The following is a 16,984-nucleotide window of genomic DNA, read 5'->3' as shown; positions in this document are numbered from 1 at the left end:
TGTGAAAATGCTTCATCATTAAACAACCACTCCATTTCATGTCCATATGTTTGCTGCAGAGTCACTACTCAATAAAGAAAGCTGGAGCCGCACTTGGATTTGGAACAGACAATGTTGTTTTGATAAAATGCAATGAAAGGTAGGATGACTACTAAAGTTTTGATAGATTAAATGTGTTCATCTGTTAAATTTGTTTTATTCTGTTTAAGGGCTGATTCAGTACTGTGTGTCAAGTTGCTAATGGCCTGTTGAGAAAATCCTATTAAATTATTTCAACTGCAGCTATTATTTCCATATATATTATTTAATTTTCTTTGTCTTTCTGTTTCTGTGCTAATTACAGAGGCAAAATAATACCAGCTGATTTGGAGGCAAAAATTCTGGAAGCAAAAGAAAAGGTTTGTGTTTTTAAAAATTAGTGCTTAACTGCTTGGCTTAGTAAAATTGCTTCTTCCTTTGGACCCTGAGTGTTGATATTAAAGAGAACATTATAATGATATAAATATAATAACAGTATTTTTATATGCTTAATTATACATTAGTGTATTGTTTACAGAATTACCTGTTGGTAAGGTTTCCATTTTCTGTTTAAAACCAAAAGACTTTTACCTCTTGAACCACAACTGTAGTTCATGATTTTTAAAAATAACTTCCAGTTTGAAAATATATGGAAACAAGCATGGAAACATAAAATCTAAGCTACTTTTATCTAAACTTTTAACTTTAGCCAAACCCATAAAAGATTCTACAGAGCCCTTAAAAAATCCTATTTGATTTCATGAAGGTAGCATGTATATTTGTTAAATATAGAAAGTGTGCTTAAATTTTAGGCCTTAATGGCTATTTCTTGAATGAATGCAGCAGAAAAACCCATGATTTTTTTATAAAATAACCAAAGAGAAATCAATATTATTTTTTTCTTTTATTTCTTAACTTCTTTACATTTGAACACTATGAAATAGCAGTTCACATTTATTTAATCTAATTCAAAATTCTCTCTCTTTGGTCTAATATTTTCTCATTTATTTCTTTTGTTTTAGCTTGCTTTGTTCTGCTTTGTTCTGTTTATTAGTAGATAAAGACTAAAGGAACAATTTCAAGCCTTCAAATCGTGACTTACAAATCACATTTAATTAATTTTTGTTTATGTTGCTGTAAAAGTCCCAAATTTACTTGAATATTGCTCATCTTCCACTACGTTGTTTTAATCTCCTCATTGAAAGAGATTAGACAAAATAATATTCTTTTATCTTCTAACTAGTTAATTTTGTGAAATTACAAGAAAATAAAGAAAAAAACAGTTTGTTCTTACCATGTATATGGTAGTATAAGTAGTTAGTTTCTAGTGTTGCTTATGTTGTGCTTTTCACATGGGAAGAAACACATCTTTAGGTTACAAAATGAAATTATGTTTCTGGATGGATTTTTTTTTTTTTTTCTGAAAGTGTTTTCAATTTATAATTGATATTTTAATTTTTATTGTAGGGTTATGTTCCTCTTTTTGTAAACGCAACTGCAGGCACAACAGTATTTGGAGCCTTTGATCCAATACAGGAGATTGCAGACATTTGTGAAAAATACAACCTCTGGCTCCATGTAGATGTAAGTAACCAAAAATTGCTGCTGGTCAAGTAAAAGACGATCTTAGTTTACACTTACTTTCTTGAAATAAAATATTTATTACTAGATCCTGAGTAAATTAAAATCTGTTGAGCTTTTTCAAAAAATTGAGTGTTCTCTTTTTTCTTTCTCTTCCAGGCTGCCTGGGGAGGAGGGCTCTTAATGTCCCGAAAGCACCGTCATAAACTGAATGGAATAGAAAGGTACTACACAGGGCTTGTTTGTAATACTGCTCTTAAAGTACTTTCAAAAGGTACACCACACTCCAACAATTCATGAAAATATTCCTTTGTTACATCAAGGAGTTTAAACACTAAATTAAACACTAGCGAGACAAAAGGGAAAGGTTCAGACTAGGGAGATTGAAACAATATTACAGAAGAAATCTGTGATGTACCATGGAGTGAGAGGTAAGTTTTCAGCAGATTTGAAGAAGACAAGGATATTACTTGGCAAAAAGGAAGGGTAATTGTTCTGTGCATAGCTTTGAAGGGATCATAAGTCTGGGAGTGGATGGAGAAGTATTTGAAGAAAAAATGAAGTGTGAGAGCTAAACAATCTCTGAAATGTAGGGCTTTGAGAATAGCAGTGATAAATGAGGGATTCAGGGAAGGTGTTTGAGCATGAATACCCACAGTGGGAATTTGTAGAAGTTCTCTCCTGAAAGATGTTTGCAGTTTTTCTGGAAAATAAAGAGTATATGTTCATGAGTATTCTGTAAATGGAACACATACATAGTCTTAGTCTTATATCACTCTTATTTACACACACACACACATAAACACACACCTACACACACACACACACACACACACACACACACTAGATAGGTGTATATACAACAAAGAAAGGAGGCAGAGACTGAATTAGCAGCAGTTTTCAGGGGCAAGTTTCTGTACCTTTAAAGCCTGAAAGGAAGACAGAGCTGCTATACTTGTGCTGTACTAGTGAGTGGTTTGAGGTAATTTGCAGAGGCCAGAAAGGGTCAGATGCTCACCTGTCTCAGGGCACAGGGGCCTGTGCGTGGGTGCCAAGTGGGGATTACATGATATGTGCAGGAAGCTCTTGCAGTGGTCAGAGTGATGTCTGCAGAAAAGAGCATGTGTGTACCCCCAGGTACAAAGCCCAGCTTGCCAAGATGCTCACTGAGACCAGAAGCCAGCCTTTTACTGAATCAAATTTAAAGAGGCAAAGCATCTGTGTTGATAGTGACAGCAGAGTGAGAGTGTAACCATTCCACTGGTCCTTACAATTTCGACTCAGGAGTCAGTCCAGGTGTAGTGTCTTTGGCACAGTTGTTCCCATATCCATTGATGACAAGTCCATAGAAGAGGATGTATTTACAATCCCATGGGTGTGCTGGTCTCTAGATTTCCTCTGAAGCATTGAACCATAAAATGGTGCCCATCTGAAAAAAATCAGAAAAGCAATGAAGAATCTGAAATTTTAGACCTTTCCTATCATTGCAGATATCAGCCTTCAGGGAAGCAAAAAACATTTGAAGCAAGCTCTATCCATATACTTTTAAATTAGTACCAAATTTCTTCCTTGAGTTGGCTGTTCTGAATATGGGCACTGTGTAAATTTGTAAAATTAGTACAGTGAGCAATGCTCTTCCTTAGGGAAGACAAATTATCCTAGGTTTGGGCATATCATACAGTAAGTGAAGAGTAACAACATCAATGATAGTGTATGGAAGAACTGGCAGCAAAACCATGTGTACCCTTCGGTCACAAGGACGGCAGAATGTGGTGTGGAGTACTCTGAAGTAGCAGAATCCTATCAGCCTTTGCCCAGTCCAATTTGCTTGTGACTCATGGCAATGTGTCTAATATTAAGTCAGCATTGCAAAATAATTTTCTTAAGATACAGAGGTTTGGTCACAGGAGTTTGGCACACCCCTTTTGACCTGAGGTCAACCCTGAGGTGCTAATTAAGGCTATAATTTTAAGCAAATGCAGAAGGCAGCAGGCCATGAAGCATGAAATTATTTCTTTCCTAGTCAGCTATTCAGACCTTCAAAGACGGGATGGGCCCACGTGCACAGTGTAATTGCCTGTCAGGGGCCCCAGCTGGGCTCTGTGCTCACACTCAGGCTGTGTTTGGCCTGCTTGGGCACGTTGGCACGGAGCACTGGGATGCTGCCATGGCACAGAGCTGGGACTGCCTGTGGTGGGACAGCCTCTGGCTGGGGGCTGCACTGAGGAGAGACCGACAGCTTCATGTTAAAATAAACTTATTGTTCCTTGTGAGGAATAACTTAAAATTGTCTTTGTTTGAAGCCCTGAAAGTTAAATGAATGTGCTAAACTGAAGGCTTGGTGTTTTAAGAAGGAAATAATTTGTTATATAAATTCCTTTTTCCTGGCTGCTCCATCTGAACTACTGGTGAAGGTGTTCTAAAAGATAATTTCCTCCTAAGTCTGAGGTATTTATCTGCACCGCATAAGCTGATGTTAGATGGATGGTGACCTCCCCAGGTACAGCAAAGTCTGCACTGTTCTTTCAGCTGAGGGTGCTACAGTCTAACCTAGCACATACAGGGGTTGGAATTGAACCTACAAATCAGTGGTCCTCAGATTGGGGTGAAGACATCACTGTGTTGCTCAAAACAGAGAAACTGTGGTTGTGTCTGTGTCCTCTGAGAGCAGGGTGTAGAAGAAGAGGAAATACCTTTTCATTTTCTTTCAACCACATTATAAAAACACATGCACAGTCAGTGAAATACAATTATGCACTTTGCTTCTCTGGAACATGCAGTGAATCAAGACGCTTGATAATTAATTACTTAGGGTGAAAAGGTCAATGGATGTGCAATGTTGGCACATTTATTTCAGTGTCACCATTAAACTGTCTAGGATAGTATGTTAAAGCACAGAACATCTGTTTGACTTGTAAATTAGGTGATCTTATGCATTCACTTCTGTTTACATGTAAGAAATTTTAAGCTTTATATACAGAATGGTAGGATATGATGTAAAGTTTTAGGGCCTTTTAACAGTCCATGGGCTTGACAAGCAAGGGCTGTGGCTCTAACTGGGAAAGCAGGTAAGCATGCAGAATGTCTTTTTACTTCCTATTTTTCCAGCAGCTGTTTAGTAAAGCTGTTTAGTGTATGTATTCTCCCACAATTCATATTAGTCCCTTAATTCTCTGGCACCCCCACTTCCCACCTCAGTACCATGAATTGATAGAACATGTCAAAGCCGTTTTGTTATTTTTATTAGTGCTATTTCTAGAGGAGAACTCTTCTGGAGATGATGTTTCTGTATCAACTAATCAGTCTGATACTAATTAGCTGGTATTAGTAATAATATAAACTAATCATGTCTGAAATTGCAATGTTAACACACAAAAAAATTTCCTTTCCTGGACAGCAAAGCTGGGAAAGGAGACGCTTAAGACAGTAATAATATCCATAGTGATATCATCATGGTCTAAACTCCATATATTCCAGCTGAAAGCAGAAAACAAAGGTGACTGATTCAGACTTAGTTTCTGTATTCTAGACCTATCTGAATGTGTAATTTTTTTGCAGAGCCAACTCAGTCACTTGGAATCCACACAAGATGATGGGTGTGCTGTTACAATGTTCTGCCATTCTTGTCCGGGAGAAGGTCTGCCTTATATTTAATAATTAAAAAAAAAAAAAAAAGTAAATATCAAGCCCTACTTTTTAAGAGGGTACTGCAAAATCTATTTAATTCCAAAACTTATTTTGGAAGGAATAATTGTGTGGATTTACATTGTGTTTTGGAAGTTGTTTTATCTGGGGTTTTTAGCTTTTTTTATTAAAGTTGTAGACAACATGGGTCAGATCCTCACCTGTTAAATCTTTGCATATTCTAATAGCAACCACAGAGCCATGCTAATGTACTTCATCTGAGCACCTACCCCATTGTTTCTATGATATATTGAACATACAGCCTCAGTCTTAGTACTTGGTCACAGTCTAAACTGCTTGAGTAAGAAGCAAGTTTTTACCTTACACAGGGGTTTAGAAGTTTTCCAGTTCTGTCAAAAAGAAAACATGCTGCTTTTATTATGCCTGTACTTTTAGGGCTGACATCTATATTCTTTGTTGTCATCAATGAAAGCAAAACCAGTGTCTTGTTTCTTTTAAGCAATACACATTTCTATTAAATGATAAAAAACAAAATAATATCAGTTGTGGATAGGACTAATGATGTTGTCTACTGATCTCCTGTATGTCAATTGCTACTGGAAGCGCTTAATTGAAGAAGTAATCCCTGTGTGTAGAGCTGGGATGGAAGAGTTATGCAGCCCTAGGTCTGCCATTGTTCTTCCAGCCAATCCATCTCTAAACTGTGGACTGCAGCATTTATTTCCCTTTGTAAAACACATCTATTGAAGGGAAGCACGAGCCTTTGTTTAGTGGCATGCATGCTTGTTGTGCCAGCTATTGCAGGATTTTGGCAAGAGTTTTGGTTTCCTATATGAGAATTTTGATAGATATGTTTGTACTTATGAGACAGACTGGTGTCTTCAAGTTTCTTGAAAAAAACACTAATAAACACTGAAGGAAATGCAAACCATTTAAGGAATGTCATGTGTAAGAATTTGCTGCTCAGTGTTTTCACCAGACATTTTTACCAGTAGTTCATAGATTTCTATTGGTCTGCAAACCATATTTATTTATATGCAAAAAATATCCAGTTTATGTCATTTGTTCTTATCACTAATGTTGTGTCATAAAGCTGAACAACATACAAAGTTTAAACCTTAAGTTTTTTCATTTAATTTTGTGTAGAAATCTGTTGCACTGAGAGATCACAGCTTTATTCTAGTGTGTAATTTAACAAATCATAAATTTAAGTTTAAAGAATATAGCCTTATAAATTGAAGTAGGTGAAGCTAAATCACAAACTAAAGATCCAAACTGATTTGTGTATGTTTTCTTGGGGGTGGTGTTTGTGTTCTAAGAGAACCACCATAGATTATCAAATTAATTTTGTGGCTCAGGTTTACAAAACAAGGTCATTACGTTATAATATGTCCCATCAAAGAGCAATTCTCCTGTACATGTTTAAAATAGATTTTTATGCATTATTAACGTGTACATTCTCTCATGCACAAATGCCAGGTAAGTCATATAAGTGTACGTGTTTTTCATTGTAGGGCATCCTTCAAGGCTGCAATCAAATGTGTGCAGGCTATCTCTTCCAGCCAGACAAACAGTATGATGTCTCCTACGACACTGGAGATAAGGCAATACAGTGTGGTCGACATGTGGACATTTTCAAATTCTGGTTGATGTGGAAAGCAAAGGTAAATAACAAGAGTTTAGTTCAAAAAAACAGAAATGTATTCATGTAATGGAATACTTTAACATAAATATTTGTGTCATTACAATCTCTAAACACACAAGTATCCAAGAATGAGTTCAGAAAGGAACTTTGTCAATTGTGGAACAATGCTAGCTGTCAGTAAATTCAGATGGCAATTAGAAGAAAGGTTTAAGTCACTAGATGAGTCCTGCAGAAAAAGCAATGAAGGCAGGGCAACAAAATGATCCTTTGTTGAGATGCTCTACACTTGCATGCCTATTTTATGACAGATTACTTGTAGTAACAGCAGAGTAGCCTTGATGACTCACATGGGTCCTTTGAACATGACATTTCAATTCATAGATATTATAAGCAACTTGGAAAACAAAGCCCAAGTGATGATTCTACAGCTGATTACCTGGTACTAATGTGGTATGTCTGGATGGCTCAATTTAAGCATGGGCTTATGTCCAGGCTTACATGTTCACAAGGTGAGGGTTTATGTAGTCAGGAAAACACATTCCATTTTTATTGCTGTATCTGCAGTCACCTCATTACTGTTATCCTTGCTCTTCTGCTGGCAAATGGGAATTCAGTTGGGTAACCAGTCTGGACTCTATTTTTTAAATAGAATTGTTATTAAATCTGATGATAAACTCTAAAATCATAAAACAATTTTCACTTTGGGAGAAAATGCTTGCTGTTTCATTCATGTAGAAAGTGAGATTTTTTATCTCCAACCATTTATTGTCAACATTCATATACTTTTTCTGGGATTATGATCTTGACAAGATATCAGTGAGTAGGCAAGTGACTTCTAGCAAACATATTGCAGACTTTTGCTTGCTGGTTAAATGCACATTTCTAGCAAACTGCTCAAGGGAAATAATTTACTTCCCAATTCTTACACTTTCAACTGAGTTCCCATTACAAGTTTCTGGTCTTTCAGCAGCTGCTGTGAAGCCAAGCCATAATATCCATAGTATTTTTGAAAAGCAGGAAAAAATACTAAAGACCTAAAATAATCTACTAAAAATAGTGAAAGTTCTTGTTATTTTCATAATAAATTCTCTTAAAAGGAGACAAACCAGATAGTGACTTACAGCTGGGCCACCTTTAGTCACTTTTTTACCATTGATCTGAAAAGCTGATTGCATCAGAGCAGAGGGAGAAAAAAACCAACCATATAATTAATACCTACTTTCTTATTAAAACAGGGTACAGTAGGATTTGAAAATCAGATCAATAAATGCCTGGAGCTGGCAGAATATCTCTACACTAAAATCAAAAACAGAGAAGAATTTGAGATGGTTTTTGAAGGGGAGGTAAGTTCGTTTTTGCATATGTATGAACCAAATTTGTCTACATGCTTCTCACAGTTCTTCAAAACAGCTATGCAAAACTGCTTTTATTTTCTGAAGAGCTACATGACATTGCTATCTGGGCAGTTTTTTTGTCAAATTCATGTGGTTTTGTACCATAAATGTCAAGTTTATCTCCTCCTCTTCTGCAGAGGCCTTCTCAGTTTAGGGCATGAAGGTTATCTTAGTACAGCCTACTCCTACTGAGATTATTATGTACAAAACTGAGAATCTGCTATTTTTGCTGTCTATTCTGTTGCTAGTGCCACTACATAAACCTTTGGGTCATAGTATAAACTTCATTTCTCCCTCTACTAAGAAAAGGAAAATTGGGTTGCCCTTGCTGTGATCCTGAAAAACAGTTACTCATACAACTGCAGAAAAGGGAAAAGCATTTGCACTTCATTAGCAACCTAAATATTGCAAAAGGGACGATGTACAGTGAATCTAAGGCAGCAGAGGCAAGCAGCAGTATTGCAATCCATTTCTTTCTGTTTAACATACAGGACTAGGAAAGTTAATAGTATTTTTTTTCTTTCATCTACTGACTAGCCTTTAGTGGGAGACTGATCTGTATAATTTTTTTAATTGATGTGTATGGTTCTTTTTGCAGCCAGAGCATACAAATGTATGTTTTTGGTATATTCCTCCAAGCCTCAGGGGCATGCCAGACTCTGATGAGAGAAGAGAAAAGTTACACAGGGTAAGTATTTTTGGTTAAATGTAAAAAGATAATTCCAAATTCTGAGATGTCAGTTCTCCATTGCTTATTATGGCCTTTATGTTTGTTCACTTTTGTCTTTTATTTATATTAATACTGAAGTAATATTTTCCCTATAGAACCAGATTCAGAGCATATTCAGTTATCCTGTGCTCACAAGTCTTACAAGCCTTCAAAACATAGCTAGGCCTACAGACACCACAGTCTTCTTTGGACAGGACAGCTTATCAACAGGAGAAACAGGAGGGTAATTGTTTGAAAATGCTTGGAGAGGTAAAGGACATGAAAACCTGTAAGTTCCTTCTCAGGTATTTATTTTGATTTTAAATGCCAATGCATTAATGCATTTCAGTGAAAATGAATACCCTTTGGAGGACTTTGGGATACATTTATTTGAAGTGGTAGAGGGAAGTGAAAGCATTAGAGAAGCACCACCAGAAAAGATGTAATGTTACATGTCAGGACCTGAGGGAAGCAAAATGCAGTAATTTTGTAGCAGTGTTTTAGACAGAAGTGGAATGAAATATATTCAGGAGACCAAAGAATGATTTCACAGGTGTCAAAAATAATAGCTCTTTTGTGTGTGCGTGTGCGTGTGTGTGTGTGTGTGTGTGTGTGTGTGTGTGTGTGGTAGGGAAGGGAGAAGAATGGGCAAACTTGGGAGATTTTGTAGAGGATTTAATGACTGCATCACAGTGGGGAAAGAGAATAGAAATTCCTGGGTGAAATTCTTGGGTCTAGCTAGTCCCATGTTAGATCAAGAAATTGCCAAAAGGAAAAAAAAAAAAAAAAAAAGAGAATAGAGGAAGATAGAGGTAAGAGGTAAGAAACAGCAAGAGAGATGAAATATTTGATTTGATTGAATGTTAAATGTTAGAGGACACTATAAAGCATTCTACAAAACAGTAAAAGAGCCAGACATATGACCTTGCCTGGCAGAAAGCAGAGAAGGAGAATGAAGGTCTGGATGGAAAAACTGGGCTTAGTCAATACCAAATATTAAGACTGTCAGAACATTATTCCTTGTAAATTATACCGAGGAAGTGAGATTGTGGTAAATGCACAGTACTGCAAAACTACTGGAAGGTTTCCAAGGCTTATGCTAACAAAAAATATTCTTTATGACATAGATCTTGTTGAAAAATTTCCATTGTTGTCCCCACATACAAAATGCTTTGAGAATACATAAAATTCTCATGGAAAAATTTCCATTGCCCTCAAGAAAGTCTGAAGTGGACTTTGATATAGAAGCAAAAAATGTTTCATCATGACAAAATCTTCAGCACAAGGAAATGAGATAAACATTTAATATATAAAATTATTATATATTGAATATTTTGGGATGCTATTAATTTGTAAATCAAAAAGATGGATCTTATTGTTGTCAGTTTTCCTTTGATAGCCAGTCTTACATATTTAGTTTTTCAATATTTTTCTTGTTACAGACATCTTTATTAAAACAAATGCCTGTCATTTATTTTTCTGAATTAAGAAACGTTGCAACATACAAGGAAAGAATAATTTTTTTCCTCTCTCTTTGTTTCTCTCTCTCTCTTTTTTTTTTCTTTTTTTTAAATGATAAAGGTGGCACCAAAAATCAAGGCATTGATGATGGAATCAGGTACCACTATGGTTGGATATCAGCCTCAGGGTGATAAAGTCAACTTCTTCCGAATGGTCATCTCAAACCCAGCTGCAACTAAGTCTGACATTGACTTCCTCATTGAGGAAATTGAGAGATTGGGGCAGGACCTGTAGTGGTTGAATTATTTATTTCTCTAATTCATTGTTTTCCTGCACTGGTTATTTTTATAACCCAGTTCTGCAGAACATGTTTTAAGGAAATGCTCTTTCTGTAAGTTCCAGTCTCCTAAGACATCCTTAAACAAAACAACTATAGGCTACTGAAATATATAAGTATTGGTAGATCATATTATTGAGGGAAAATGTATTATCTTGAAGTTGAAGTACTATTGACTTTTACATTAGTCTTGTTTATTGTAGACAGCAGAAAATTAATAAGTATTAAAATAGCAAATTAAGAACTCTGCACAGAATATATGTACAGTATAAATAAATAAATATAATTATATATATACATACATATATATATATATATCTAAAGTGGTTATAAACTTAGATCTAAGCCACAGCATGTTTTCCACTTTAAGAAAATTAAGTTTTCCTTCAACAACTTTGATGTGGATAATGTGCTACAAGTTTTTCTGCCAGACAGAAATAGACATATAGAAACATTTCTAAAATGTAGATTCTTAGGAGCTAAAGAAAAATGTATAACAGTATTAGATCTTATTGTTGGTGCTTTTCTCACATAAAAAACAGCAATCTCTAAGAGCACCTTTGAGTAAAATAGTTGTACTCGCCCTTTAGTGTCAAATCAGGGGATGACAGTAGCACAGTCATTGTAACAGGTATATATATTATTGCTGTATTTTTAGAGGTTAATTTGTGTAGATTGTGTACATTATTGTTAAATGACTTTGTGTAAAAGGATTGAAATGTAATAGTTTTACAGCAAGATAACTGTTTGATTGTAGGTATCTGAAATATTTGCTTATTTATATGCAGAGGTTTACCATGCTGAAGAGTTGTCTTGTATTTTCTTCCGTTTGTAATGTAACCTATTTATATATTATTGAAGTTCTAAATAATGTTTATGGTATTTTAGTGTCTTTGTGAGCCAAAGAAAAAATATGAAAATATTAGTTGACACTTTCATTTAAATCCTAGTGCCCTTAAAGTGATAACTCACAAATAATTTTACTGAAGATAAGTAATTCTGACATTGTGTATAGACTACCAAACTATGGGATCCCTTTAATCTATTAGAATTATTAGAAATTTCAATTTTATTTATTGTAATGTCAGACTGTCTGTTCAGTGTTCTGAATGCTTTTCTAGTGAATATTGATTGCTAACCAAGGCCCCTGTTTTTGAGTTTCATTTCAGGACTGACCTCTGTGGACTAAATTCTGTAGGAGTTTTAACCAGCATAATTCTTTTAGTGAAATGGAATTCACTATTTGTTTGGAGCTTATAAAAGAAATAAAACCAAAAGTAACCTTAGTATCTTTTAATACAGCTAGCTTGTCCCAGTAATTTCAACTGGTTAGGCTTTTCAAAGTATAGACACCAGATTCATCTGCAGCTTGATCAATTTTAATCATTAGATAATCAGTATTACTGAATGGAAAAGTCCATACTGGAAACAGAGTAGTGGAACAAAATGGAGATTCAATAATCCTCTGTTCACTGAGTTAGTGTCATTCAAGTGTTTTCATACATGATTCTTTGCAGGTCAGTAATTAATTGCTTTTTCTCCCTCCCCTCCACCTCAGTAATAAAATGGAAGTATTTTAGAAACTTTCTGTGAAATACACTCATGCTATACAGTTTTTGCAGTCTCTCTGGCCCCCTATCAGTCCTGTGGAAGGACACCTACAGGCAAGAGAGATTTCCACCCTGCAGGTCCCACTGGCTGTGTTTTGAGGATGGTATCTCACATTTGTGGCTGAGTTAGCACAGGGAGAAGAAGCTGTTGAATGCTGTATCCTACAGCACAACCTTTCCAGCTTTTCATAGGACTCTTGCTTATTCCTCTTTCATAACCTTCTGTAAAATCATTTCTTCAAATCAAGTTGAATCCAAAAATTAATGTAAATTTGTCACAGACCTTTAGATTTATGAGTATGACTTTCAAAATAGATCTGCATTGCCTCATATCATTAAAACCCCGAGCAATCTTATCAATACAGTACTTCTTTCATTAGATTTCTTGCAAGACAGTGTAGTTTGTTTCTCACCTTCTTGACCTTAAGCCTCAATCTTCCTCAATCATAAGCCTGTTGTATTACTGTGTAATCAGTACTTTCCATTTCCTGATGCAAACATCCATGCTGTGTGACCTGAGGCCTGCAGTACAGATGTAGTTGGCATGAATATTAACCTCAGTACTAACTTCCATAATATTAAATGCCACTCTTTATAGATACTAGCTATTCATCAAAACCAGAGGACCTCTCATGGAGAGCTATTCTTAGAGTACAGAAAGAAGTTTGCTTTGAAGCAGAACATGTCACATTTTCATTTCAGACTTCTGTCTGAAATCTGGTCCCAGTTTTACTTTATTCAAAGGGCAGCTACAGAAGATTGAAAAAATTCTTTCAGTCCTTCTTGTTTATGAGAAACAATATGAACTAATATAATTAATCCAAAGATGTATAACTGGTGACTTAGCTTCACTAGAGGATTTTATGTCTTCCACACAAACACCATGGTTCTTATGATTTCCACCAGTTCTTAGGTGGGAATTTCTGATTTCCTCCACCTCCCTTGTCAATAACAGCAGTGCTAAAGCTCTAACTTACCCTCAGTCCTCTAACCTTAATATTTTAACCTCATGGACCCTGTATCCAGATCACCATCTCAATATTCTAATAATAGTTTAATGCATCTGAGATGTTAATTCTCCTCAAAGCATATAACCTAGGTGAAGGGAATAATCTTCATCCTGATCAAGAAGCTGTAGGAAAGACCATAATACAGCTGACTGACATTCATATAGCAAGCCCCTGACAGTTCTGTGATCAGTCAGAAACAGATCTTGAGCTCTTCAGTGCATCAGAGTTCTTCCTATTGCCATTGATGGTTTGCAGCTAGGTGGGAATAATGGAGCTCCTCCTTCTTGTTTTGGAAGTAAGACAGTTAATGTATAAGTTTGTATCTAAAGACAGAAGGCTTAATTTAAACTTCCTACCCTCTGCATTCATCTAGCTTTTCTGCAGTGCTGTGTTCTGACACAGATGACCACAATTAGATTTTTGCAAAGCTTTTGGTTCTAATATAATATTCTAGGTGTTTTTCTATTACATACACTCTGTTCAACAGGCATTGTGCTCATACTAATTTCTGACTTGGTTAGCTGATTTTAACAGAGGAGTTATAGTCATTAGTGATTTTCTTATTAGGTTGTTTCCATCTGAGTAATATGCCACAGCTTCTCAGACTAACGCTGGCCTGGAATTTTTCTTCTTTTTAATCCATATACTATTGACTGTGAGAGATTAGGATGTATGGATATACAGAAATATTGACTAATGCAAAGCATTTTCATTCCAGGTGAGCAACTTTGTTTTTCTGAGGTCTAAAATATATTCTGAGGTAGCAATTTTGCCTGTAAAATCACATGGACAATCACTAAAACTTTGCATGGGTGAATTCAGATCAATTAAACAATAGGCAAGATCTTAGCTGAGCAGGTAGGTACAGTGCTTATTAACTGATATAATTTGTTTGGAAAAGACTGACCAGTGGATAAAAATCAAGAGCAGCTGGTGATTTTGAATGAGAAAAAAATCTGATTGTGTTATTAAAGGTAACTTTAAGATATTCACAGTAGACAGCCAGAAGCAGGGGCCTTGGGAATAATCCAGAATTTTAAAATCATCATGGAGTTAGCTCATAATCTGTTTTTTGAATGGTGACAAATATGAAGAGATTTTTTAACAGAATCTCTTTTTTTGTGGTTTAAGAAATGTTGAAGTTATAAAGAAGTTATGCAATGCAGTTTTAATTTTTCAATAAAAGTTTATCTTAAAAATGACTAATTTTTCTCATACAATTTTTGTGAAATCTTTTTTTTCCTTATGAATATGAGACAAAACTATGCAACACAATCCCTTATCTTAAAAATAGTAAGGAAAATGCTAAGGCAACTATTTAATTTTAATTGCTGATTGAATGTGAGCTTGTACCAACAGAGGCTGAGGAATAACCACAAGCACAGAACCTTGGCAAGTTTGGACAGGATTGTTGAGACATTATTAGCACTGTATAATGTGAAAAATGTGCTTTAAAGTCTGGATTCTAGACCATATTTTGGGGCAACCCACCATTCTCTTGTAGAACATAAAATAATTTTAGAATTTTTTATACCAGATAGATTGAAAAATTTTGAATTCAGAAAAGTATAAAATTCTTTTTTTTTATGGTATGGATAAATTCTGATTAATTGCTGCTCTATTCATTATCCATAAAACAGTCTTTGATTTTAACAGTATATAGGAAATTTGATTTTGATTGCTTTAGGATAGGATGCTCATCCTTCAAGTAGGATGAGTTTTCTTAAGAAAAGCTTTATTTCCAAGTTAAATATTTTATGAAGCAGCCACTCATAAGAAAAATACATGCAAATAAACTTACTAAGTCAATTAGTGTAGCATACAAAAGCCATCATGTAAAGCACTAAAAGTTATGGAAGATTATTGTATGGTGTGAGTATTAAGGTCCAGCTTACACACAGACTGTTCAGTAAAATGTTAAAACAACAACAAATCTATTTGTAGTTAGTACAGTCTCTGGTTAACAGAATTACACCTGCCTGAATTTCTTCTGAACTGTTTCATAATTTGCAAGTTTTGACAGTTATGCTGAGGGCGATGATACATGAATTGGGAGTAGTGTTCACTCAAGAAGAGCAACTAAGTGAGGAAGACATGAGAAGATGCAAGCACTGTCTGAAAGCAAAGGATAAAAGGAAGGATGGCTGCAAAACACAGGAGCATTTGAGTGTCATTAAAGCATTTGAAAGAATCAGACTTTTGGACAAAGCAAAATTAAAATTTTGGTTAGAAGAAAAGGTAAGATGCAAGAAAATGATTTTAAGTAGACCTGGTAAAGACAGAGAAAAGTTCTGGTTCTCTGCTTTAATAGATCTATCTACTGAGGAAAAATGGAACATTTTTAAGTAATGATAATAACAGAAAAAGCTGAAGATAAAATATTACAGACCTTGAGTTATTTCTGCTATGGATAAGTACTCTGTTCAGCATCTGAATGTAATTATTTCAGATTGGATAAGTATACTTGAGATGTGTATTTGTGAGTGTATTTATATGCCTTGATATAAATGAGAAGAACATGTATATGCCTTACATACTCAGTGTGTATCGGAAAAAAATAAGTTTTGCACGATGATGACTGTTATGTGTAGGACTTTCCAGGACAGTTAAAGTATAATATTAAACAAGTATATAGTGAATGAAATAGTAAGTTATTTTCCCTTACCCTTGACAGTATGTGTGTGTGTGTGTGTGTGTGTGTGTTGGATATTTATATAAATTATTAAATCTCTATCAAATGAAATTCTCAAATTACATACCTTTTAACAGGATGCCTGTCTGGTTCATCTAAGAACAGTTGGTTTGATGCAGGAATTACTCAATAAAAATTTTTGGCCTTGTTTTTTGTGGAAAGGTGTTGTGTCATGACTGTGTGAGCACAAATGTGTAAGATCAATGCAGATGATAGTTTTTCTCCATTTCCTAAGTTTAACATTCAATAAAACAAGCAAAATCAACACATGTAAGTATAATTACTTTAGCTTAGACTATAGAAGTCTATCATCTGTGACCACAGTGTAAGCTGTGTGACAAAAAAAAAAGCAGTGTGACATCTTTAAGAGTTTCAATTATGCTGGTGCAGAAAGCAGGCATGTTTGCCTTCTGAAAAACAGAAACTTGAATGCTACTTTAAATCCAATGGGTGAAAGTGTCTCTAAAAATCAACGTGAGAAAGGCATAAAACATTTCTCATTCAGTGTCATATGCTATTTATATCTTCTAAAGTTTCTTGTATTATAAATTACATTCCCATTGCCTTATTAGGACTCCCCATGGGCCTCAGCAAAAAAGGCCATTAATCTCAATTAAGCTTCTTCCTTTACTTTTGGGAAGGTTGCCTGCAGGGTAGGACCGCCATTTGTTCTTGTGGGTATACATCCAGTCTTGCCACCAGATAAATGCTTTATTTCCATTAGTTGAGGCTTTTTCTGGTTCCTTGTTGCATTTCCTGGCTGTGAGCACTGTCTGAAGACAAGGCCCTTATTGACTGTCTCCTTCAGGTGATTCCTCTCCTGCCACACACACGGCACTGGCCATCACTAAACACACTGGCACAGCTCTTGATTACCTCAAG

The 16,984-nt window shown here is 35.3% G+C and overlaps 1 protein-coding gene across 1 annotated transcript in view; it reads left to right on the top strand.

The window, feature by feature from the left end:
* The window catches only part of GAD1 (glutamate decarboxylase 1), a 34,538-nt gene extending 19,345 nt beyond the window's left edge, over window positions 1-15,193 (top strand). Inside the window, exons 9-17 of the mRNA XM_056496730.1 lie at window positions 60-139; window positions 344-398; window positions 1,486-1,602; window positions 1,759-1,823; window positions 5,158-5,236; window positions 6,759-6,908; window positions 8,125-8,232; window positions 8,882-8,971; window positions 10,574-15,193. Coding sequence (XP_056352705.1) covers window positions 60-139; window positions 344-398; window positions 1,486-1,602; window positions 1,759-1,823; window positions 5,158-5,236; window positions 6,759-6,908; window positions 8,125-8,232; window positions 8,882-8,971; window positions 10,574-10,747 — 918 coding nt within the window. The 3' untranslated portion in view covers window positions 10,748-15,193. The remainder of the gene's footprint in view (window positions 1-59; window positions 140-343; window positions 399-1,485; window positions 1,603-1,758; window positions 1,824-5,157; window positions 5,237-6,758; window positions 6,909-8,124; window positions 8,233-8,881; window positions 8,972-10,573) is intronic.
* Window positions 15,194-16,984: the final 1,791 nt, after the last annotated feature.

This window comes from Oenanthe melanoleuca, chromosome 7, assembly GCF_029582105.1.
Source record: "Oenanthe melanoleuca isolate GR-GAL-2019-014 chromosome 7, OMel1.0, whole genome shotgun sequence".
Classification (NCBI taxonomy): domain Eukaryota; kingdom Metazoa; phylum Chordata; class Aves; order Passeriformes; family Muscicapidae; genus Oenanthe; species Oenanthe melanoleuca.
Note: the sequence above shows the minus strand (reverse complement) of the source record. Positions and strands in the feature narration are given on the sequence as shown.